At 43.7% G+C, this 25,444-nt stretch overlaps 1 protein-coding gene across 5 annotated transcripts in view; it reads left to right on the top strand.

Annotated features, from left to right (window-relative positions):
- The window catches only part of LOC120865378 (protein FAM13C-like), a 135,870-nt gene that overhangs the window by 87,168 nt on the left and 23,258 nt on the right, over positions 1 to 25,444 (top strand). For all 5 annotated transcript variants that reach the window (XM_040242636.1, XM_040242637.1, XM_040242635.1 and 2 more), the window contains 3 exons: positions 6,816 to 6,900; positions 23,306 to 23,516; positions 25,146 to 25,284. In XM_040242636.1, the coding sequence (XP_040098570.1) occupies positions 6,816 to 6,900; positions 23,306 to 23,516; positions 25,146 to 25,284 (435 nt within the window). The remainder of the gene's footprint in view (positions 1 to 6,815; positions 6,901 to 23,305; positions 23,517 to 25,145; positions 25,285 to 25,444) is intronic.

Genomic DNA, 25,444 nt, shown 5'->3' on the forward strand with positions numbered 1-25,444 from the left:
AAAATTTCTGAACCAAGGCAGCAAGGAGGCTTGAAATGGAATTCTCAGAAGAGCTTCCCAAGTACTATGTAAAGGGTCCAGGCAAACAAAAGACAGTCTACAGTGGCAGTTTCTCTAATGGTTGGCTCCTGTTTTGCTCATTGTGCTGGCTTCAGCAGTGAACAATGGCGGCATGCTTCCAGCCCTTCTGGAGCTGGGAAGAAAACAGTAGAGAAAGAAAACAGTAAACAGTAGAGAAAGAAATAAAGAAATAAAATTCCTTATTATAGTGAGTGTTGGGAGGGAAAAAAGCAAGGTGTTAAAAGAGAAATTGGAGGCCCCTGTTTGGATAAAGGTAATCAGAACTGGGTTAAGATTTGATGGGAATTTGACTGTGAAGGAATTACAGCTGAAGTAGGCCTGGGGGAGTAGGGGCAGGGAGCAAATAGAAAGGAAGGGTGGTGTGTGTGTGTGTGTGTGTCTCTGTGTGTGTGTGTCTGTGTGTGTGTGTCTGTGTGTGTGTTGAGGGAGCATACACAGAAAACCTGGAAGCTCAAGGAACAAGAGTGCTCAGTAGAATGGAGATGTTCAGGGGCCCCATTGTGACCTCAATTTTGAGCAGATTTCCAGTTTGACAATCTGTGTCGAGTTCTTGGATAGATAAAGGGATAGGCGAGGGTCACTAAACCTCTTCATGGAAGTTAAAAGTAAGCTATCCTTTTTCTGAAACTGGTGAGTTGTAGACAAAGGCATCCTAAAATAGTGTTTGACCATCCAGCCTGTGTGGGTGTTCCCCATTCCAACCCAACTAAAGTGAGACCCGGTAATTGTAGAGGAAAGAAAATGAGTAGAGTCTTTTCTAAAACAAGTCACATACTTTCCATTGTGTAAAAGAGAAAAATTAGCTTGTAGAAAACCACACCTAGGCTTCATGCTCGTCTCTCTGGTTTCTTTGGTGACCAAATGGGAGAACTGGGAAGCAGAGGTAGTCATCGTTCTTTAGAGGACCCATCAGCCTTTGTTCAGTTTTCCTGGAGATCCTAGTGACCCATTCAGCAAGACTTTGGATGTAAATCTGGAAAAGCCCTGGCAGACTAGCCTTGAGGGATGGGCTGGGGACAGCCTGATAGAGAAGCCCCAGAGCACAAGAAGGACCAGATGGAGGTCGCACGCAGCCTGATGAGGTTGACTGCCTGTCATTCTCCTCTAGGGCTAAAGCCTGTTCCTGCATAAAAGGTCACCGAGTCAGGCTGAATTGGAGAAACAGTAGCTTACTCACTCTGTCTCCAGGCCGGGCCTGTGGTTTCTCCCCCTCGTCACCATAACTGTGACAGTAATAACTGGCATCATTGTTTTATCTGTCTGTTTGTGTATTAGCCGTCTCTCTAGACTGGGGCCCCATGAGGAAGGGGCTGACGTCAGTCTCAGGCTCTGGAGCCCAGTGCAGCTCTTTGTGCACTGAGAGCTGCCAGAGCCTGGGAGCTGCACGAGCGTGCTGGTGCAGCTGCGGGTGGTGTGGCCCTCGCGTACGCAGTGGGAGCTTCTCAGAGGCAGCTCTGCGGGGCTCAGCCCTGATGGGACCGCGTGTCTCCTTCCTGCCCCTGGAGAGACGCGTGTGTGACGGCGGCACGGATCGCTCCCGGGGAAGGCCGCTCCCGTCTGGATCCTCTGGTCATTGGGGGCTGTCCCATGCAGGGTGTCCAAGTCCCCACACTCTTCCTGTGCTGAGAAACAGGAACAGTAGCAGGCAGTCCTCAGGTCAGGGGGCAGTGCGGGGTAGGGATGGGGCAGAGCTGATGACCGCTGGCATGCAGCTTCTTCCAGTCTGCCCCCTGGTCCTCAATTCCAGCAGTTCACGCTTTCCCTTCTCCTTGGATGTCTTCTTGTCCCACGAGACCTTCATCTTCTCTCTCCTGTTTCATTGGGCACTCTCTTCTTCCCTGTCCCATTAAACTTCCTCCTGTCTGATGTCTGAGAGAGGAACAAACCAGCTGTGCAAAGAGATCTCCTTTGATGCTCGGCATCTCTGTTGGGCCTCAGTACTAGTGAGGGAGACGGAGGGCAGGGAAGATGGCTGGGAACCACCCATGACTACTTCCAGCTGTAACTGGGTCTCAGCATTACACACTCTCTGGGCGACTGGAGAGGCCTCTGAATGTGACCTGACAAACCCCTCTGCAGTGAGATTCTTCACTCTTTGTTTGTGTTGTGTGAACACTTGGTTTAGTTCCACAAACACCATCTAAGCACACATACTGCCAGCTTCCATGCTTCAGCCTCAGTACATGAGCATGGATGTTTTCTATCCTGGAAAGTTGGAAGGGAACTTACAAGTCACCTGGTCTCAAGTACTTTCTGGGCAGGATCAGAGTGAGGCCTGGGAGGTGGAGTGATAAGTCAGGATGCATTGCTTCAGTTGGGGTCTGGCCCCCTACGCCCAGTGCTCTGTCCAGCGGCCTCTGGGGTTTGGAGACGCATATAGTAGCCACAGTGTCCAGGGCTTGAGTGTTCGCCGTGTGCTGTGCCTTCCTCATCTCAGTCTTGAAGCAGCTGCCTTTGTCATCACTGCCTCTCATTATGCGTGAGGAAAGTAAGACTTAGAATAGCTAAGGTGCTTGTCCAAAGTCAGCCGCACAGTATGTAGCAGGCAGAGCCTCTGGTTCTGTGTGAAGGCTGTGTCCTCCTCTGCTTTGTAGAATCTATAAGAGCACATAGAGTTGACGAGAGGCGGCTGGTCCCACACCCTCCTGCTAAATGTAGAGAAGGACTGATTTTGTTTTTTTAAAACCGTGGTAATACAGATAACGTAAAATGTCACAATTTAGCCATTTTAAACCATACAATTCAGTGGCATTAAGCACATTGGTTTTTTTGGGCAGCCATCACCACCATCTGTCTCCAGAACTTGATTTATCTCCCCAGTCTTCAACTCCATACCCATTAAACACAGACCTCCTTTTATTCCCCACTAGCCCCATGGCAACCACCATTCTGCTTTCCATCTCTCTGGATTTTACTGCCTAGAATGTGTGTCCTTTTTGACTGGCTTATTTCACTCAGTATAATGTCCTCAAGGTTCATCATGTTGTAGCGTGTGTCAAAACTTTCTTCCTCTTTAAGGCTAAATAATATTTCATTGTATGTATTGTATATATCACATTTCATTTATCAGTTAATCTGCTGGTGAGCACTTTGGGTTGTTTCCACCTCGTATTAATCTGCTAAAACTCTATTTAGGGCTCTTAAAAAAAGAGATGCCACAGACTCAGTGGCCAAAACATTTGTCACAGTTCTGGAGGTGGGAAGTCCAAGGTGAATGTGTCAGCAAAATTGGTTTCTCCTGAAGCCTCCTCCATGGCTTGCAGACAGCTGCCTTCTCTCTGTGTCCTCACATGGCCTTTTGTCTGTGACTGCGCATCCCTGGGTCTCTCTCTATATATATTGTTCTAAGGGCACTGGTCAGCCTCATCCTTATGACCTTATTTTACCTTCAGTTCAGTTCAGTTCAGTTGCTCAGTCGTGTCCGACTCTTTGCGACCCCATGAATCGCAGCATATCAGGCCTCCCTGTCCATCACCAACTCCTGGAGTTCACTCAGGCTCACGTCCATCGAGTCAGTGATGCCATCTAGCCATCTCATCCTTTGTCGCCCCCTTCTCCTCCTGCCCCCAATCCCTCCCAGCATCAGCGTCTTTTCCAGTGAGTCAATTCTTTGCATGAGGTGGCCAAAGTATTGGAGTTTCAGCTTTAGCATCATTCCTTCCAAAGAAATCCCAGGGCTGATCTCCTTCGGAATGGACTGGTTGGATGTCCTTGCAGTCCAAGGGACTCTGAAGAGTCTTCTCCAACACCACAGTTCAAAAGCATCAATTCTTCGGCGCTCAGCTTTCTTCACAGTCCAACTCTCACATCCATACATGACCACAGGAAAAACCATAGCCTTGACTAGACGGACCTTTGTTGGCAAAGTAATGTCTCTGCTTTTCAATATGCTGTCTAGGTTGGTCATAACTTTTCTTCCAAGGAGTAAGCGTCTTTTAGTTTCATGGCTGCAGTCACCATCTGCAGTGATTTTGGAGCCCCCAAATTTTCCCTTAATTGCCTCTTAAAGGCCTCATCTCCAAATGTAGTTACATTGGAGGTTAGGGCTTCAGTATATGAATTTGGGGCAGACAGTTCAGTCCATAATACACTTCTTGGTTATTGTGAATAATTTTGCTATGAATGTGGATGTACACGTATCTGTTAAGAGTCACTGCTTTCAGTATTTTGGGCGCTTACCCAGCAGTGGGCTGACTGGCTCATACAGCAGTCCTGCTTGTAGAATGACCCGTGTTTAGGGATACCTGTTGTGGAGCCCCCGTTCCGCTTGCCATTGCAGCTGCGCCATCTTGCAGCTAGGGGGCAGTAGTCGTGTAGTGCTAGTGGTGTTAGTCGCTCAGTCGTGTCCGAGTCTTTGCGACGCCATGGACTGCGGCCCGCCAGGCTCCTCTGTCCATGGGATTCTCCAGGCAAGAATACTGGAGTGGATTGCCATTCCCTTCTCTCAGAGGATCTTCCTGACCCAGGGATCGAACCTAGGTCTCCTGCATAGCAGGCAGATTCTTCACCATCTGAGCTACAGGGAAGGCAAGATTTCTTAATTTTCAGAGTAGTTTTGCTTCTTATAAGAGGCCACTCCAGTTTTTAAGGTCCTTCATTAGAAAGCTAGCCTGGGATCATGTGTTTTTGCATCCCAAATGCTTGGTTAATAAAACTTTCCAGAAACCTGGTACCCTTGCTCCTTCTGTACCTCCTATTAGTAACCTTGGGCCCTTGCTTCCACATGTAACTCCTGGGAAAACATCCCAGGGAGGAAGAAGAAGCTGTAAAAAAATGGGCTGGTATCAGACAGATGCTTCATCTGAGCTGTGGGCCCCTGGCCGTCAGCCCCTGAGCATGGGGGAGGTTTGTACCAGGTCTTACGCCATCTCTGAGCTGAGCAGAGGAGAGGTCCTGAGCCTGTTTGAAAGAAGTTCTGCCACTTTCAAACTGGCCAAAAGACTAGGGATTAAAGATATGCCTCAATGAGAAGCTTTTGAAAAAGCGTTTATTTCTTTGGCTGCACTGGGTCTTAGTTGCTACATAAGGGATCTTCCATCTTCTTTGTGGTAGATTGAGATCTTTAGTTGTGGCATGCGGGATCTAGCTCCCAGACCAGCTATTGAACCTGGGCCCCCTGCGTTGGGAATCAGCAGTCTTAGCCACTGGACCACCAGGGAAGTCCCTCAGGGAGCAGCTTTTTAAAACATAGCGGTGGGTTCATATTTACTCACATCAACAGAAGGATGAGAGTATGTGTGCAGAAAGGGGTTGGGGTGTGAGGAGGTGTGGGGGTTGGCATTTATGTGGGGTAAGGAATCAGGCTATCTGGGGACGAGGGGTGAGAACAGGATGTGTGAGTGGGAGTTGAGGATGAGGGTGTATGTAGGGGTGTATATAAAGTAGGGTGTTGGTGTGGGGGGATGGGGATAAAGGGACTGAAGGGGAGGAATGGGCATGTGTATGGGTAGAGGTGGGATATTTAGTTGTAAACTGTGTGCGGAGTAGAGTGTGAAGGTAGAGACTTGGGCATGAGGGCGTGGAGGAGGGGGATGAAGGTGTATAGGGTAGGGAGCTGGAGCATGTGTACAGTAGAGTGCGAGGGTATATATAGGAAGTGGCAGTTGATGTGAGGGTGTGTGGGGACTAAGCTATATGGAGGAGGTAGGAGTGCGTGTGTGTGTGTGTGTGCGCGCGCATGTATGTGTTGGGTCATAATGGGGGAGGAACCCGTGGCTCTACTCCAGGTAGGGCCCCCTGTCCCCCACCGACCTCTGCTGGGAACCTGGTGGCGGAAGACCCTGGTGGGTGGAGGAGCTCTGAGGCCATTGCAGGGAAGAGGGCCCGATCAGGGACTCGGCGTGACTCACTTTTACCTGCTGGGGGACCGAGTTTGCCCAGCATCTGCATCATGGCAGGATACGTGCGTCAGTCTGTATGACTTTGCTCTTATTAGGAAACACGGGAGGAGTTTAAAATGAGAAGTGAAGCCGGGGATGGGGGAGGTTGGCTGGGAGTTACAAACGGTGAATCACTTTACCCTCAGCAGCGGGGTCAGACTAAGGGACCAAGGTCATCATCTCCCTCCATCCCTGCCCTCTGTTCTGACAGCAGGCGGCTGTAGCCATTCCATTTGAGAAAAGTAACTTGAGAAGTCACACATACACTCGCACACACAGACCCCCCCTCAGACTCAGGCACACAGCCCACGTGCAGATGCAGAAAAGGGAGCCCCGAAGCACCTCCCAGCTGCCAGGCGGCCTCTGCAGCAGTAACTCTTTGTGCAGTGCGGGCTGCTGCAGGCTTTGCAGGGGAGGGATGCTGGCTTTTATGAATGGTAGCCGGGGAGGGGCTAATGTCATCCGCTCCTGATGTCAGCACAGTGAATGAAACACTTGGAAAGCGTAAAGGCTCAGGCACCCGGGAAGCAGATACCTTCTCAGATTGGCCCTCTGGGTGCAGCGTCTCTTGTTGACGAAATCACCGGTCCCATGTGTCACAGATAATCAGTATACATTAGATTTATATAAAACAGCAACTGAGACTGCATGTGGAGTAACGCGCCTCTGCTTCTGGCACAGCCAGTTCTGCCCGAGACCCCTTTCTGGCCGGGTGCTGGGGAAGGAAGCTGCAGACCCAGCATTGCGTTAGCATCTAACTGAGCCAGCCCGATGTTCTGCTTCTGCTGGCAGAATTCCTTGCTGAAGCTCCAAGCCGTGGAAACTGATTTGTGCTCTGCCTTTTTGACACACCAGGAAGAAGCTGCGCAGGTGCACGGAGTCAAGGACCCAGCCCCAGTGTCCACCCAGAGTGTACCTGCCGAAGGGGCAGGGGCCGCAGGTAAGAGGCTGGGCTCGGGGTCCTCATCCGTGCTCTCAGGATAGTTTCACCCCTTGCTGCTTCCCCTGAACCCGGCTCCTGTGGGAAACAGTGCCTGGTGCACTGGGGAGCTGACAGGGAGCAGGGGGAGTTAAGACGTGCTGGAATCTAGATCTTTCTTTCTCGCTGGGGACCAGAGTCCCCAGAGGTGGTGTCAGGTGAAAAGGCACCCATCATACGTGGTCCTCATTTTCCTATTTGGAGTCCTGTGATACACACGTGGTTTGTTTATATCCCTGGATTTAGATCATCTGGGCTGTGTTGAGACTCTCAATATTTTTGAGGGGTTGGGGGAGTTTTAACATTGCTTGTTAGGTGATCCAGCAGCCCTGGGAAGGCGGGGGTGAGTGAAGTGGCTTTTTCTAACCCTATAGTGTCTTGTTCTGTCTCATTTTTTTTTAAGCGTTAATTTTTGTTTTGAAAAGTCTCAAACTTGGGTCTCATTTGTCTGTTAGTTTCTCTGGTTTTAATCTCGCAGATAGTAGGTTGGCTAGCAAGCAGAAGGTGAACAGATGCTCCCAGGAAGACTTCAGTGGGAAAGAAATAGTAAATTTACATGAGTAGAAATGAGAGCACAGCATATCTTTTATAACACCAGTGGGTCAGAGGTTTGCAGACTGGTTTCTGCTTGGATGGTAGAAATAGGTTTAGGTGAGCTTGCTTCATGAAATGTCCTTTAGGAATGGAAGGAAAAAATTTACAAAGGTAATGTATTTCAACACCATTAGCAATAGTGCATTGAATACCTTACTGTTTAAATCAGACCCACGTGGTCTAAGTAGGCAAAACAGTCATCTTCAATGTTTAAATATGTATTAGTGGCTAATAATAGCTAGTAGTAGTAGCCATTATTATTGTCAAAGACTTTCTATGCTCAGGCACTGTTGTAAACTTCATAGTTATTAATTTAAACCCTTAAACCTGTGAAATAATACTATTCATAGTAAAGACACTGAGGCCTAGTGTGACCCGACTTGTAAGTGATAAATTATTTCCGTATGTATGTAGGTGGCCAGTTGGTTGTCTTGTTATGTGGTGAGCTCCTCGGCTCTGTTAGCCATTGTATTTGGATGAGATGCAAGTATAATTGGTCAAGAGCCAATGCCGAGCCAATTAGGGATTTGAGTCAAATGATTAGACAATGCCCTTCTTTTTCCACCAACCTCCTATTCCACTCTCTGTAAACAAGCAACATAGAAACATAGAAGTCCCAAGCCAAATACAAGTTAATTTTTGAATTATCTGATGTTCACAAGTATCTGATAAGGACCATTCAATATAATATTTGTTGCATGTTGGATATGTGTATGTGTATTTGTGTATATATATATATATATATATAAAATATATATTTTATCATGACTTTTGTGTGTAAATGTATCTTATTTTTTCCAAAGGTTGGTAGTAGTTTTATATGTTCTCACTCTTGATGGAGAAGATTTTGAACCAACTTATTAATACATTCTTTATTAAATAAAGATATGTACCCTGGTGGCTCAGTCAGTAAAGAATCTACCTGCAATGCAGGAGACCTGGGTTCGATCCCTAGGTCGGGAAGATCCCCTGGAGTAAGAAATGGCAAGCCACCCCAGTATTCTTGCCTGGAAAATCCTGTGGACAGAGGATTATAGTGGCAGGCTATAGTCCACGGGGTCCCACGAGTCAGAAATGACTTCATGACTAAACTGCAACCACCGCATTTATGTGGGGATCACCCATATAAAGGAGCCATCAGCATATTCCGGCTTAGCTGTCAAATAATAGAAACAGGCAGAAGCTTCCTTACAGAGGGGCCTTGTGGGCTGGACTTTGGGTTGTAGGTGAATCTGAGATATTCCAGTCTTTCCGAGAGAGTTTAGGAAACAGAAAAGTTTCCACTCTGTGTGTTGGTGTGTGTGCACACCACACACACACACACACACACACACACACACACACACACACACACTGGGCAGGGACAGCTCCTGCAAGTTTGCAAAGGTAAAACCCATCTTGATGTTTTTTGGCCTTTGCAGAGCTTATGAATAAGGAGTCTCGTTTAGCTAAATCGACTGCGTGGGAATCGATGCAGGGAAAGTGAAGTCCCAGCCACTGTATTGGACCTTGGCACATGCTTCTTTTTTATTTTACTCTTTTAAAAATCCCTTTGAAACCATCTAGAAATCACTTACTAGATGTTTTCAGGGAAGTAAGGAGTCTCTTCATGTGGTAAGAATGTTGCAAAAGTGATGAGCATTTGAAAGAAGCTTTCACAGTTCAATTTATGGGGTGGTTTGGTCTCACTGGCTTCCAAGACACACTCGTATAGGAAGGTTATACATGTTCTAGTCCACGTGTCACTCAGAAGGGAGAAATTTATGTTCATGTTAGATCAGCAGTTCTTCACTCTGGGCCTATGACTGGGTTTCTGGAGTGATCTCTGAACTCCTGGAAACTGTAGTTGTGCGCATGCCTAAAGCCCCAATGATAGTGTTATAGCATAGATGAGCACAGATGCCATAAGTCTATCAAAGATTATGGGAACTTAAAATAATATTTTTCTCTTAAAGTCTAGAATCTAGCCCTGGGCCTTAGATGTCTGCAAATATTGGATTAGTAATAGTTAATGTTGCTATTTGGTATAAATAGGACAAAATCCAGCAAGTGATTTTTATAGAAATATCTGTATGTAATGGGCAACTTAACCTTTCAAAGCAAACATTCACAAATATAAATTGTTGTGATATATATTGGTTTCAGTCTTACTTGAAATTTGATTTAAGGCATGACTTAAGTTGTTTATTTATTTTAAACATCAAAGTTAAATTTATTTATTTACTTTTTTGGCCGCACCATGTGGCTTGTGGGATCTTATTTCCCCGACCAGGGGTTGCTTGGGCCCTCAGCAGTGAGAGCATGGAGTCCTAATCCATGGACCTCCAGACAGTTCCCTAAAGTTGTTTAACATTTATGGAGGGCATCTGAAATGATAGTCTGAGCAAAATTTTGTATTCTTTATGTCTTTGACCTTAAATCAGAATATTGAGTTTTAACTTGAATTTACAGAGTACAAAGATTCATCTCATCTAGCAAAACATCTGAGATGCTCCCTGTCCTAGAAATGCAATTACAAACTGCACTTGCAGCAAGAGCAGATTTTATGACACCCTTAAGGGGTACTGTGTTCTAGAGAGAAACTTTCCTCACATCACAGTTACCAGGAAGCTTTTATACCTGGGTTTCTCAGTCTTCATCTCTAGACACTCAAGGGTTCAAAGTCCTAGAGTCTTTATATTTCATTAACGTTTTCAAGTACTGGAAGCCACTGTTTAAGTGGACAGTATCTTAAATTATGAGAACGAAAAGGTCAGGTTCTCTTAGGTTCTCTTTGACTTAGTTTCATCAACAGGTAGAAGCTTACAGACCTCATGGATTTACAGGGTCTGTGAGCAGTTGGCTCAGTGCGTTTACTTCAGGAGGAGAAAGGTGCTCAAGCTGGAGCTCGAGATGGGTAGGATGGGGACAGATCTGAGGGAGGTAACGATGTTTAGAAAAAAGTGATAGAGTGGTTACCAGCTTCAGGGCAGCGCCAGGGCTGTGCCGAAGGTCACCGACTGCCCCGGTTTGAGCACTAAAAGTCCCACTGCTGGGGGACCCTCAGTTCTGGGCAGTCCAGGACAGTTGGTCACCCTGCCTGTGCGCTGCAAACTGCATAATGTGAGATGGGAAGCCACATGGCACTAAGGCCCCAAATCCCTCTAACTGAATCAATAGCCTCTTACAGTTGAAGCAGACGTTTCCACCGGACATTAAAAAGCTCCTCTTCTGGTGGTGTTGATTGGAAAATGGAATGAGGATTGTCTTTTCAGCTTCTCATCATTTTCAACATGTGTAGAAAGACCATTTGATGTTGTTCCACATGACTAAGTATAGTAATGCCTGTTCTGTTTGAGCACAGGTGATGGAGTTTTTAGTATAAGGTATTACTGGAGACTTATAACTAGAAGTAATAGGTCCAGGGACTTCCCTGGTGGTCTAGTGGTTAAGCTTCCATGCTTTCACTGCAAGAGACACAGGTTTGATCCCTGCTTGAGGAACTAAGATCTTGTATGCTTGGCCAAAGCAATGCATAATTAATTATTTTATTCTAAAATCTTGATTTTCAAGTTGAAATTTTCATTTGGCTAAGAGCCTTGTTGCTAATGTTGATTGTCAAACAATGCTCACGTCGTATATCTAGGTGCTGCTTCTGCTGCTGTGTGCTCAGTTGTATCCAACTCTTTGTGACCCCATAAACTGTAGCCTGCCAGGCTCCTTTGTCCATAGAATTTTCCAGGCAAGACTACTGGAGTTGGTTGACATTTCCTACTCCAGGGGGTCTTCCCGGTGCAAAGACTGAACCTGCATCTCTGGTGTCTCCTGGATTGGCTGGCAGATTCTTGACCACTGCGCCACCAGGGAAACCTATATCTGGGCACAGTCTGTAATTATTCCCAAAAGAACCCTGCATAGTCTGCAGGTTTCTTCCTAATTGTTGGAGTTGAAATGGGGCAGAGTCAAAGAGAACCTGCCTTTCTCTGTCATATTTCAAGACACTGTCTATTTAACCAGACATTCTCACTTGGCAGGGCTTATTAAATGTACAGTTGTCCGGGCTGTCCACCATAAGATAGAAAATTAAAGTGTAGAGATGAGGCCTGAAAATCTCCATGTTTGCAAAGCTCCTGTTGATGATTCTGATGTTCAGGAAGATTCGGGAGCACTTTGTGGAACTCAGTCTTCCTGCAAGGGCACCATGCAAGTTATTATTGCTGCAGGTGCAGTTTATAATTGGATTTCAGGAACAGGGAGCACCTCAGGTCTCCCACGAGGTGGGTCTGATTATCCACATAATGTTCCATCCTATCTGGCAGCAGGCCTCAGCAATAGTCTTTGAAAGTCAGTATGAGGGAGTCTTCAAGACCTCAACCTCAGAAGTGCCCGGAACTCCTACTATCTTTTAGAAACTTCACACACTGAGTTTGTGTTTGTGGGTGCATTATCTCTAAATCCTTCTTGAACCTTTTTTTGTTGTTTAGTATGTAGCACTGATGTGCTCTAACTAGAAAATGGCAGTCACTGTAGAGAGTAGTACTTCATCTTCTTGTTCTAAGCTGGGTCCTTTAAAACAGTGGTTTTCACCCTCCTCCCACACTCTGACCCCCTGTCTTCAGGACATTCAGCAACATCTGGAGATATTGTTTTGGTGTCATAGCTGGAGGGTGAGTGCCAGTGGCATCTAGTGGGTAGAGTCCAGAGGTCCTGCTGAACATCCTTCAACGTATAAGACAAGCCAGGACCCCAGCACTGCCCCAGCAAATTGTTATCTGGTCCAAAATGTCAAGAGTGCCAGAGTTTAGAAACTCTGCTTTGAAGGTCTTTAAATGAATAATATCAACCCTAGCTAACAATGACCTCCTCTTTTGCACCAGGCATTGTTTCGTGAATTTTCTTACTTTATCACCACAACCACCCTAGGAGGCATTATTATCCCCAGATGAAAGATGAGGAAATGAACTTGGAGACTGGATATAAATCGTAGACGGTCCCACAGTAGTGAGTGGTAGCGGGTGCTGGGAGGAAAGGGAAGGAGTGGGGAAATTTCCCCAATCAGACTCCATGGTCTGAGTGTTTCACATGATGTTTCATTTGCCACCCTAACTATAAAGTCCACATAGTTCTAATATTCTTGAACTTGAACTTGAGCCCAAAGGCAGCCTAGGTACACACTGTGTAACTAGTATGCTTTAAAGTTATGTTTAAAGTACATCCCTGACTGTTTTGCTAGAATAAAAACATCTAGATTGGTAGTTGATTAACCACTGCGGGCCCTCTGTTCCTGTAGTCATTTCAGCTCCTCTGATCTTAACCATCTCTGGACCCCCTTGCCTTTCTCATGTGTATTTACCTGACCCACATAGTGTTTTCCAGATTAAATGAAACAGTAGAATTTTATTTGTACATATAGGCACAGGTACTATCCTTTTGCCCAATGATACTTTCGGGGGAAACTGGGCAAAGTGTACAAGGGATACGTCTACAATTTCTCACAACTACCTATGAAACTATGATGACCTAAATAAAAAAAGAATTAATACCTAAAAACATGGGCAGTGGGAGAGTTTCATCAACTATTCAAAAAATAATTATGGTTGTTGGATTGCTTTCCGTACTCTTCCTAGAAATGTATATTGTTTTCTTGACCTTTTTGTCATATCTTATAGTCTATAAAAGCTCCAAAAACCCCATTTTCTATCAAACTAATAGTTTACTGCTGATTATCCGTTAAGTGTAGATGGGTTAGTTTTCTTCACCGGCCCACACTGAGTGTCATCTGCCCTTATTGACCTTCCTCCTGGTTTGTGAGCTTCTTCTGTGGTTGCTTTGCATTTTACTCTTTGAAAAATACTAACATCATCTGCAAACTCAGACTCACAACTCTATTTTTGCTTCTATGTTGTTTGTGAAATATGAAGAAAGATTAATCCAGGATCCATTATCAAGGATTAGTACTGACATGTCTCTCATAAAGATACTAATTCAACCCTGTTCTTTGGGGCCTATTAGTAAGTGAAATTTTTTAATCCATTACAAAAGATTTAGCCCAATCATCATTTGGTTTTGTTTTTAAATAACGTTTGGTATGAACACCATGCCGTAGACTTCTTGAAAGCCCAAATGAATTATATTCATTGGTTCTGTCTTGCTCAGAAACATAGCTCTTTGTAGAACTTGATATGCTTGTTGGGTAATCTTGGACAGGTTATTTGACCTCTGTGCCTCAGTTTTCTTTTCTTTGAAAAGGGAAAAAGGATAGTATCTACCTCTTAGGATTGTTGTGAGGATGGCATAGCATAATACATATCAGGTTTTTAGCATATCACCCGGGGTAAATGCTTAATAAATGTCAGTGATCATTATTTAAAAAGCTGGCCATTCAGAGCTTATATTGCCTTTTCTCCAGTTGATAATGCTTGCATTTGTCTTTAAATGTCTACTTTATTATAATTGCTGATGACTTGCAAAGTGTGGAAATGACATTTAGCACTGTTTATTCCCTAGGTCCTCTCTCTGAGTCCTGTATTTGATTGACATTGTACTAGTTCCCTTAAGCAAAAGGTATTTATGACAGCATTAATCTGTCATAAATACCTTTTGCTTAAGGGAATCAAGAGCTGATGGTTGATAATTACCTCTTATTCAAGTTGAAACTACATTCATTACCATAAAATCTATCCTATGCTACACCTATGACATAACTTGGCTAGAAAAGATCTTTACTGTTAATAAATTTTCTCTGTTGCTTTTATCACCATCTTCATAGTCTCTGAAACAGGGAGCTTCACAATAATCCTTGTTTTCCAAATAAAGCATTTTTTAAAATGATTTCAAAACTCATAGATGACAATATAATTATCTGATAGCCATTTCTATAACTGCCTTATAAATAAAAATCCCGCAGCCTGAACCATCAGGTAATTATTTAAAAATTTTTTAAGTTCAATTTTAAAGTCAGGCCAAGAACTGTGGTGGATTATATTATTGTCCCATTTATCCTCACTATACTGTTTATAGAGAATCTGAGTTTTGAAGAGGCTCATCTGGCCAAGGACATAATAGCTGTGAACAAGTGGCATCTCAGACCAAGCTTAGGACTCTGACTGCAGAGCCTAGACTTTTAATCTGTGCACTTATACATGTGTTAGGTTTTCAAGTAATAGATTTTTGTTTTAAGAGGTTTTAGGTTTATAGAAAACTGAGCGTACAGTACAGAGAGTTGTCATGTGTCCCCTTTCCCCTGCACATCATTTCTCATATGTTACAGTCGTTTTAAAAGCCTCCTTCCTGCTCATTCATTCTTTCATGCTTATGAAGAATAGTCTGGAAGAGATCAGACAGTTTGCCTAGATGCTCAGTGTCTGACAGTGCTCTGAACAACCCCCAAGCCCGAGGTGGACAACCTCCTCTGTCTCTTCCAGTTCCCTAGAATCATACTTTTCTGTGTCTCTGTGGAGGAACTGCAGGCACAACTCTTTTGACTTAATTTTTCATAACTGACATTGAACGAGCATATGAAGATACAGTCTGCTTTGAAGGCTGGAATTCCTTTCTGTAGTCTTCCTGTTTGCCTTGTATATACTTTCCTTTTGCTTTTCAAAGCACATTGGCTCATTAATTAAAACCTTCTTTTGAAAATGGGTCTTGCTACCTTAACCACAGATTTTTATCAGCTGTCCCATTGAGATGTTCAGTTGTGCAGGAATCAGCTAGAGCATGCAGAAAGCTGTTTAGGCTGAGAAATGATCAGCATTCCAGCACCCAGCTTTCTCCATGTACCAGGAGGATGCTTCTGAATCTTGGACACTCACAGGTGTTCCTTGCTCTTTGTCCTCCCCACTCCTCTGCCCCCCACAGCTTAGCTGAGCACTTGGCTCCACTTTGTGACACGTGGAAGAGAAAAGATGTTTTCAGAGATTAGACCCTGTCCATCAGCCATTTCCCTTGATTATTCCTCAGTGGTTCTTTGACAGTATGCATATAGGTGACGAAGTTAAATCTTGAATAATGAGAAGAAAGTGAAAACATTCATCAAGTCCCTTGGTTAGACTTGTCTAGAAGGTCATTTCTTCTTTTCTCCCCAAATTGTGTATTTGGTTTGGTGCTGTATAGAAGAAGGCAATGGCACCCCACTCCAGTACTCTTGCCTGGAAAATCCATGGATGGAGGAGCCTGGTAGGCTGCAGTCCATGGGGTTGCGAAGAGTCGGACACAACTGAGTGACTTCACTTTCACTTTTCATTTTCATGCATTGGAGAAGGCAATGGCAACCCAATCCAGTGTTCTTGCCTGGAGAATCCCAGGGACGGGGGAGCCTGGTGGGCTGCCGTCTATGGGGTCACACAGAGTCGGACACGACTGAAGCGACTTAGCAGCAGCAGCAGCAGCTGTATAGAAGCTGCTTCCAAAACTATGAATGATCCCTGCCCCAGGGGTTCTCCAGAACAACACAAAGTATGGAATTCTCAACATGACAGAAATCCGGCAGTCTGACCTTGTCCTCGGGTGGGTCCTGCTACTCTAGCCCGCAGCACAGTTCTGAGTTCGGGCAGAAGTCACTAACATCCAAAGGCCTCAGGCGGCCTCAGGTTAGAAGTTTACTTCCACTGCAGAACACTCACCCTCGTCACGCTGCCTTGCCTGCCTTCTCACCCGCCCCAGCAGCATGGTGTCTATGTGCTGTGTGTGCTAGGTTGTGTCCGCGTCTTTGCAACCCTGTGGATGGACGATAGCCCACAGGCTCCTCTGTCCATGGGATTTCCCAGACGAGAATTCTAGCGTGGTTGTCCTTCCTTTTCCAGAGATAGTGTCTTTGGTTTTCTTCTTTTTCTTCCTCCACGACTTTCTGGCTGCTCCTTTTTCTCAGGTACTACCTTACCGCTTTGTCTTCCTGTGTCTCCATTCAGTCTAGTTGGGGTACTTTCCTTTGCTAAGCCAGTTACCATGTGCAATGAAAGCATATTTAAGATATTTATTGAGATTCATCTAGACATTTAAATTTGTTGAATATTAGTCTAATACCGAAAATTTGGGTGAGTTCAAACTGTTTTTGCCTCCCAAAATGATACCGTAAACAACATATTAGCAGAATGACAGTGTGATTTTCCTTTGCTTGGGCCTTTGTTGATACTACCTTTTTTAAACTGGAGGTCATTTAGTCCTCATGTTTTACCATTTAGACGGTGAAAATACTTAAAAAGAATTATAAAAGTGTCTTATCAGGGTGCATGTAAGCTATAGGATTTCTAAAATAATTGGTGACAGTATATCCTGAAGATTTACGTGCTTCAGCGTTATGTGTACTTGGCAAAAAGTATTGCATATGTGAGATATAATAGCAGTCCCTCAAGAAAACAATATTCCAGAATTGTCTTTCCATAATTCTCTAGGGAACAGGAGAGATAGTATTAAATTTATCTTAAGAACTACTAAAAAACCTAAAACGTGGGTTACTGTTTACTGATGGAAAACTTTTAAAATTAATTTTTATTGGTGTATATTTGATTTACAATGTCATGTTAGTTTCTGTTGTAAGCAAAGTGAGTCAGTTATACATAAACATATATCCACTCTTTCTTAGATTCTTTTCCCATATAGGTCATTACAGAGTATTGTGTAGAGTTCTCTGTGCTATACAGTAGGTTCTCATTAGTTATCTCTGGGCTTCCCAGGTAGCTATGGGCTAGTGGTAAAGTGCCCGCACAGGAGACACGAGAGACCTGGGTTCAATCCCTGGGTCAGAAAGATCCCCTGGAGGAGGACATGGCAACCCACTCCAGTATTCTTGCCTGGAGAATCCCATGGACAAAGGAGCCTGGCAGACTACAGTCCATAGGGTCACAAAGAGTCAGACGTGATTGAAGTGACTAAGCACATTTTATATATAGTAATATATATGTGTTCATCCCAATCTCACAATTTATCCCTCCCCCTCTTTTCCCCCTTAGTTTTGTTTTCTACATCTGTGAGACTGTTTTGTTTTATAAATAAATTCATTTGTATCAGTCTTTTAGATTTATATAAGCAATATCATATGATAACTATTGTATGATATGTCTTTCTGAGAGTGTGACAATCTCTAGGTCTATCCATATTGCTGCAAATGGCATTGCTTCAATCTTTTTATGGCTGAGTAATATTCCATTGTATGTATGTACTACACCTTCCTATCCATTCCTCTGCCGATGGATCTTTAGGTTGCTTTCATCTCCTGGCTATTACAAACAGTGTTGCAATGAACATGCTTCTTTTCAGCTTTAACTGATGGAAATTTAGGAAGTTGCAACCAAAAATGCAGAGGCAAGGAATAAGTGTAGATCTGAGCTGAGGCTTCCTGATCAATGTAATTTTCTGGTTTTCAGGAAGGATTTTGGAATTTCTCATTGCTCACCTGATGCAGTGCCCAAATCTACTGGTGGTTCATTGGAACTGAAGTCAGTAATTGGCTCCTTCAAAATAAAAATGATGCCCATTACCCTGCCCCCTACTCCAGAAGCATGGTGTAAATGGTGAAGTGCATACTGAGGTCAGACCCAGTTAGAATACGTCTCCTGAGCTCCTCCCTGTGCATGTATAGGGCCTGCTGGGCACCTCCCCCTGGATGATCAAAAGTGCCTCCTAACTCAGAGAATCCAGAACCAAACTCATTTCCTCTCTGGCTCCCCTCTTCAGTTTCCTGACTAGGTCGAAGATACCGTTGTAAATTCCAACAACAGCTGTCATTTATGAGTTTTGTGTCATTGATGAGTTATTATGCCCCCTTCCCTAGGCACTGTATAAAGCACTTGAGGTTCCTTATGTTTTTAAAAATCCTTCTAACAGTTTGTGAGGTAGATACTGATGTCATTTTCACTTGAAAAAGATGGGGAAGCTGAGATTGAGAATGAATAATGTATCCCAAGTCATACATCTGCCAAAGAATCGACTTGATCTAGGTGTTTCTGAAACTGTAGTCAATGTTTTTAGCCTTGATAGCGAACTGCCCCTTGAGATCTGCAGGGTGCTTGCCATGGAGCCCAGCCTTGCTTTTACCATGACAAATTCCTCACCCCTGTAGCTCCCTGATGTTTCCGGTGACTGTCTACAGAAGCTGGCACATAAAATCCCGCTAGGAGTGCCAACCTTGTGCCATTTGGTAGCTTATCAGCTTCATTCACCCAGAATGTGTCTTCATCTGTCCTTACTTTTACCCAACCATTCTCACCTTAGAAATACTGTTTCTCTCCCAGTGGTCTCTGAATAGACAAGCTCATCTGTTTCCCTAGGCTTAGTTCTTGGGATGACTTCAAGCTCTCAGTGTATTTAGCCATTTAAATTCAATACATTCTGTAACTGAATCCATTATGTATCCATCAGATGCTTTGAGTTTGTTTCTTGGTTGTGTTTTGGTGGCCCTTTTCGCGACGAGGCTGCCAAGAACTCTGATGCTTGAGCCTCATTAGAATCGTGTACATGTTTCTGCCTTATTTAGTTTTTAATACCATTGAAGGCTGATGTTTGGCATTTTGCGATGTATCTCAGTGCTACATATGGGCCCACTAGGATGGGCAAACCCAGAAGCACAAATTAACAAATCCACAAGTCTAGGTCTAATTTGTGACTCAGATCTCAGCAGTCCATCTCAAGTGGGTACAGAGATTTATTTAAATCTTAAATCACTTTATTTATTTACTTTATAATTAAAATTTTTATTGAAGTATAGTTGATTTACATTTGAATCACTTAAGAATTCACATTGGAAAAATATATTTTAAAAATCTGATTCATGTAACAGCTGTAAATAGCATCTGTTCCTGCCTGAGGTTGCAGCTCAGAAATGGGCTCTGGTCTTCACACCCGATGATAATGACTTGTCTCCGTTGTGGCCCCTACTGCTTAGTGAGCAGGCTGCCAGGAATTCTCTCTGGCCTGCAGGGTCAGAGACGTGGAGTCTTCTGCCTCAGGCATTGGTCAGACCCCCTGACCCCAACTGGAGTCATACCACCTTCCCTCCTGAATGTAAAATGAAGATCACATTACTGCCAGCCTCGTGTGGTTATTTTGAAGATTAAATCCTTGCAGAAACTCTAACTGGAAGTTTGAGGACATAGTGAGTCACTGCATAACTATTAGCTATGATTGTTATTCTTATTTACATGTAAGAAGTGGCAGGAGGTACAATATGTCAAGGGTGTGCTGGCTCTCATTTCCCACATTAACCCTGTAAGGACTTTTTGTGGAGCTGGTGCTCAGGAAGAGAGGATCATATTCAAAGTCCTTATTTTGATAATTGTTAAAAAATGATGGTTATCAGGGTTACTGTATTTAGCAGTTTCTTTGCTTCATGTCAATGTTTTGCTAAATATGCTATACAAAGGATGCATGGGTGAACAGTGTTTTAATAGGAATTTATTTTAATGTGTATTAGTTGAAGAAATGTAACTAGCACATCAAATTCATGATTTCTTGGCCCTCATTGCCTAAGATGAAGCTGAAATTTAAAAAAATTTATAGATTGTAATTAAGATTATATATAATATATAATCTTATATATAATGAGGGAGAGGGATAAATTAGGAATTTAGGAGTAACATATACATAATACTATATATAAAATAGATAAACATCAAGGACCTACTGTATAGCACAGGGAACTGTACTCAGTATTTCATAATAAACTGTATGGGAAAGAATGTGAAAAATAATTGAATCACTGCTATACACCTGAAACTAACATAACCTTGTCAATCAACTATATTTCAGTAAAAAAAGAAATTAAGATTATATGTATAACATAGACATATATCACACATACATACATACATATATATTAAAAATAGGTTTATGTGGATATGGCAAAAATTGTGTAGGGGGTACAGTTTTTTTTCATTTCATCCTCACTTAGTCTTGAGAGGCACCCATCATTATTCTCCCCATTTTACAGATGAAGAAACTGAGGTTTCAAAATGTTCACTTTTTTCTGAAGTGCCTCTGAACAGGTGGAGGACCTGGGATTCAAACTCACAATCATTTTTCTCTCTTGTTCTGTCTGTGGGGGTTGTTTCTTGCTTCCCTTCTCAGGTATCCTTTTTTCTCCAAATTTTTATATTAACTTTTATTGGTTTTTACTTCCTATACAATTAACATGTATTCATTACAGAAATTTTAGAACACACAAGGACAAAAAGTTATCGCGCTAATGCACATAATGTGAGATTCTGTGCATTTTAAGTGTCAGTGGTACACTGTTGTTAACTATAGGTGTGATGTCGTACACAGGATCTCCTCTGACTTTTCTGTCACAGCCCCGTCAGATGATCTAAACAAGGATGTGGCGAGAAATCAGGGAACACACTGGAGCCCCAGAAGAAAGTATGAGCACCCCACATCCTGGTTCCCAGACCCTCCCTCTGAACCGTATTGCATCACAGCATGGACCTTGGCGAGCTGCCCCATCCTTTGGAAAGCGCATTCCTGGGGTCCCATCAGAAGCCACTCAAGTTTAATATTGCCGCAAGCTTCTCCCTGTTGGGGAGCCGGGTCTGCAAGTGGAGGCCTGGGCTGTGTTCCCAGGATGGCAGCAATGCTGGTTGGCACTAAGGCTACCCTGGCTTCTTCTGAGCGAGGAGCTCAATGACCCTGTCTCCAATAGGCTTGTGCCCACCGGTTCAGTTAAGCCACTTCTCAGCTTAGATGCTTAGACAGAGAGCTCAGGTGCTACCCGATCACCAGTTTCTGACTATCGCTTTTCAGCTGGTCACGTTGGGGTCTTCCGGGCCCACCACCTCCTTCAGTGGTGATCTGCAGGGAAGAGAGGTTGTGATGTTAATGGCACAAAAAATGCCACAAAAAACAGATCCCACTTACATGGAAAGTTACAGTTACAATTGCAGCACAGCTCAAAACAAGCCCTTCGCAGTGGCCTGTGGTTCTCTGAAGTCACGTCTTAGGCCTCTGTGAGTTTCAGAGGCTGAGCTCTTTGTTCACCCCCACATTAGTCATATGCCTAGGACCTCAAGTGCCCCCGTTCATTATAAAGCACTGCCGAGAGGCTCCTGGCCTCTTAGTTTTTATCCTGGCCCCACAGCTGAGTTGAAGGCCAAAGATCCTTTCCATTTCAGCAAAAAATATGCTGGTCCCAGGTGCTTGATAAAGATCTTTCTCTTCCTCATCGTTAATACCAAATGATAATACCCAGAAATAAGTACCATGAATAAAATGAATTTCTTCTTGGAGTCTAATGGTTTAAGAAGAAGATTTGGTGAGGCACTCAGACACTCCTTGGTGGATGTTGAAGGTCATTGTAGTATATGCTGTCATTGATGTTACTCCTTAGGGCTCCCTCCAAATGGCAGTGTTTTCTGGCTAAATTACTCTTAGCAAGGGTGTCGCCTGTGGTGAGCTGTATTAGTCACACTGCCTGTGGGCCTGGCTTTGGCATTCATCCGACTCCAGCTTTTCCCCAGCCCTCACCCTATCCATTTCTGACCAGCCTCAGGTACTGACAGAAGTGCTGTCAGCAAGCCCCAGAGGCCCGAGAGGAGGCATTGTCCACCCTCCCAGCCTGAAGCCAAACAGGGCAGAAGCTGCCTGCAAACAGACAAGCACCTAACCCAACCTTTGTTGCACAAAGCAAATTGCATTTCAAGCTCTAGAGAACAAGAGTCATTCATTCTAAAGCTGGCTAAGATTCGTCCAGTACTAGATTGTGATAAACGTTTGTTTTGGAAAAGTGAATTTTCAGTATTTTCAGATTCGCTGATTCACCCAGAAAGGCTGTGTTTTTCCTCTTTCTTTAGGAAAGTCAGAATAGGAGAAAGCCTCAGGTTGTTCTAACCTGTTTTCTGGGCAAAACTGAGAAGGCTCTGACATCTTTTTGAGTAGCTCTGTACAGCACCGTAGGATGCAAGACTCTTAACTCGGCCACCCTGACTGGCATCCTCCTGTTCCCCATCCCCCTCCCCTCACCTGGGTAGCACGGGGGTGCCCTCCCTCTCTGGACTGACCCTGGTGGGGGAGCTAAAGAGCTTATTTAAAAGGGGAATGATCACAGAATTCAGGCAGAGAGATTGCCTCACCCAGGAGAGGGTTTAGATTGGGTTTTGTTCTTGGTTTTTGTCCCAAATAAAATGGTATGTCAAATTTTAGAGAAGAACTAGAATCATTTCTAATCCCACCATGCTATGTAGCTTCTTTGATCATTTAATGTGTTTATTTGTACATAGAAATGTGTACCATCTTGTGCCAAAATGTGTGGTTTTCTCATTTAGCATGTTCTGAACATCAGTTCACATACATAAGCAGAGTTCTCCATCATGTTTAAGGAGTGCTGAGTAATTTTCTGTCTGGGGACTCTGCAGCCCCCTCTTCTTGGTTCGTTTTCTCTTTTCTCTTCCTCCCCACCGGCTCCTCTGCCTTCTTTCACTGGCAATTGTTACATCTCTTCTCCCTCATCTTTTGCTCCAGTTCCACGTAATTGTTTTTTCTTTTTCACTCTAACATTTTATAATATACTCTCTGACATATGTAAATAATATGAAATAAAGAGAGAATTTTTGTAGTCTGGGGCTATGCTGATGCTGTAATTTGGACCGAAATAAGCTGCGTTTCCGTTTTTGGTGTGTGTGTTGGCCTTGTAATGTTTTCTGTCCAGGTTCTGTGAGACACAAACACGACAGTATTTTGAAAGGCCTTCACATCCCCAGAAGGAAGAAATGACAAAAAGGCGAGACGTTATAGTGAATGTTGATGATCTTTGTTTAGGAACATGACAGTCACTTCTGGGATGCGATGATTCATCTTATTTCCTCAGCCCCTGCGCCCGTGCACAGAGATGGGCAGAGTGAAGCAGACAGCGCACCAGAAGACGTGCAGTCTGTTGAGACCAGCAGGCTGCTCTATCACATCACCGACGGCGACAACCCGCTACTGTCACCACGATGCGCCATCTTCAGCCAAAGCCAGAGATTCAACTTGGACCCCGAGTCAGCCCCTTCTCCACCCAGCACTCAGCAGTTTATGATGTAAAAACATCTTGTTCTTATCTTCACTTCCTACGGTCTTTAAATACTCCATTTATAAACTACAGTGAAGTGTGTGTCCAAAATAGAGCAAACATGCCTACCAAAAGCAGCTGCAGGCCCTGAACCATACATGGCAAAAAATCAGTGTACTTTCTAGCTAAGAATGCCGTTTGAAGCTTTCTTGTCTCAGAAGGAAACGGTCTCAAGACACAGTCTGCCCTATGGCTCACGTGTTTGAATGTTTCTTATGAAATGACCAGAATCCTAAGAAATGTACACATGCAAATACCAGAAATGCCATTCTTGGTGAGCTCACTAAAGTATTATTTCTGTGTCCAGGAGTGGCCTCAATGGATGGATTGTGGCAATGCTTGGCAGATTGTTCACCTCAATTTCTTCTTAGATTCTTGAAAAGTGGTAGCTTACAATAGCTCCCCCCCCCAAAAAAAAGTGAAACTATGTGTTCTTTTTTTTTTTTTTTAAGTTCCATTAGTAGTTTTGATCCATAGCTAAAATGAGTCTTCCCTTGACTAGATATATGTGCTGGGAATTCCTACATTCTCCTTAGTACCTCCTGCTGTCACTCATGAATTTATCCAGACCTTGTTCCAAGGACTGTCTACTGATGGACTTGAGGGAGTTAGTGAATTATTACTATTTTAAAGTATGTTAGATGAGAAAAGAAACATGTTTTCTAGAGAGGCAATCCATTTCTTTTATCAGATTCACAAAGGCTCTATTATATCAAGAAAACTACTCATCTGAATCCTTTTTGAAAATATTGTTAGTCTGGGCTCAATCCCTGATGACTCAGATGTAAAGAATCCACCTGCCAATGCAGGAGATGTAAGTTCAATCCCTGAATCAGGAAGATCCCCTGGAAAAGGAAATGACAACCCACTCCAGTATTCTTGCCTGGAAAATCCCATGGACAGAGGAGCTTGAATGGGGTACAGTCCTTGGGGCTGCAAAGGACTGATCACAGGCACACATGCGTGCCATTTATTGAGGATAACGCTGACTCATTAGTCTGAAATTGGCATCCTCCAAGATTTACGAAATGCATTTCCTAGACTAATATTCTGACCTTTGTAGACAAAAGCCCTTGGTAACATTTGCCTATAATGGAGTTCTGTGAATCAGGGGTCTCCAGTACCCAGCAGATACTACCATAGGAGGCTCATCAAATGATGAACTGGCCTCTGAACTTCTCTGATAATCCAGAAAGCTGGGTTTGTAGACAAGCAGCAGTGTTTACTGGAAGACCATTGTTTTGTTCTTTGAATTTGTTTTTTAATTGGAAGAATGTTGCTTTGCAATACTGTATTAATTTCTGCTGTTTAACAAGGTGAACCAGCCATAATTCTTTTGCTTATAAGTTATATCTTTTTAAAAACATTTTCTTGGAGTATAGTTGATTTACAATGTTGTGTTAGTTTCAGATGTACAGTAAAGTGAATCAGTTATACATATACGTGTATCCACTCTTTTTTTAAGATTATTTTTCCATATAGGCCATTACAGACTATTAAGTAGTATTCCCTATGCTGTACAGCAGGACCGTATTAGTTATCTGTTTCATATGCGATAATGTTTTTAATGACTCTCTCCCTCCCTGGATCATTCCAGGCTCCGCAGTTCTTCCCGGTGCAGCTGTGGGGATGGCAAGGAGCCCCAGACCATTACCCAGCTCACCAAGCACATCCAGAGCCTCAAGCGGAAAATTAGGAAATTTGAAGAAAAATTTGAACAAGAAAAGAAGTACCGGGTAAGGCCCCTGTGATTTGAAATGAGTGGATTGTGTTATGGGTATATGGGCTTTTCTGTCCTTCCTTTCTGAGTACACCTCTGTGCCTGGGGACAGCTCAGTTCCCCTCGGCCAACCCAGGGCCCATCATAAGTGGAGTCCCTCCTGGGTCTGTCAATTG

Source organism: Oryx dammah, unplaced genomic scaffold (assembly GCF_014754425.2).
Source record: "Oryx dammah isolate SB20612 unplaced genomic scaffold, SCBI_Odam_1.1 HiC_scaffold_6, whole genome shotgun sequence".
NCBI classification, from domain to species: domain Eukaryota; kingdom Metazoa; phylum Chordata; class Mammalia; order Artiodactyla; family Bovidae; genus Oryx; species Oryx dammah.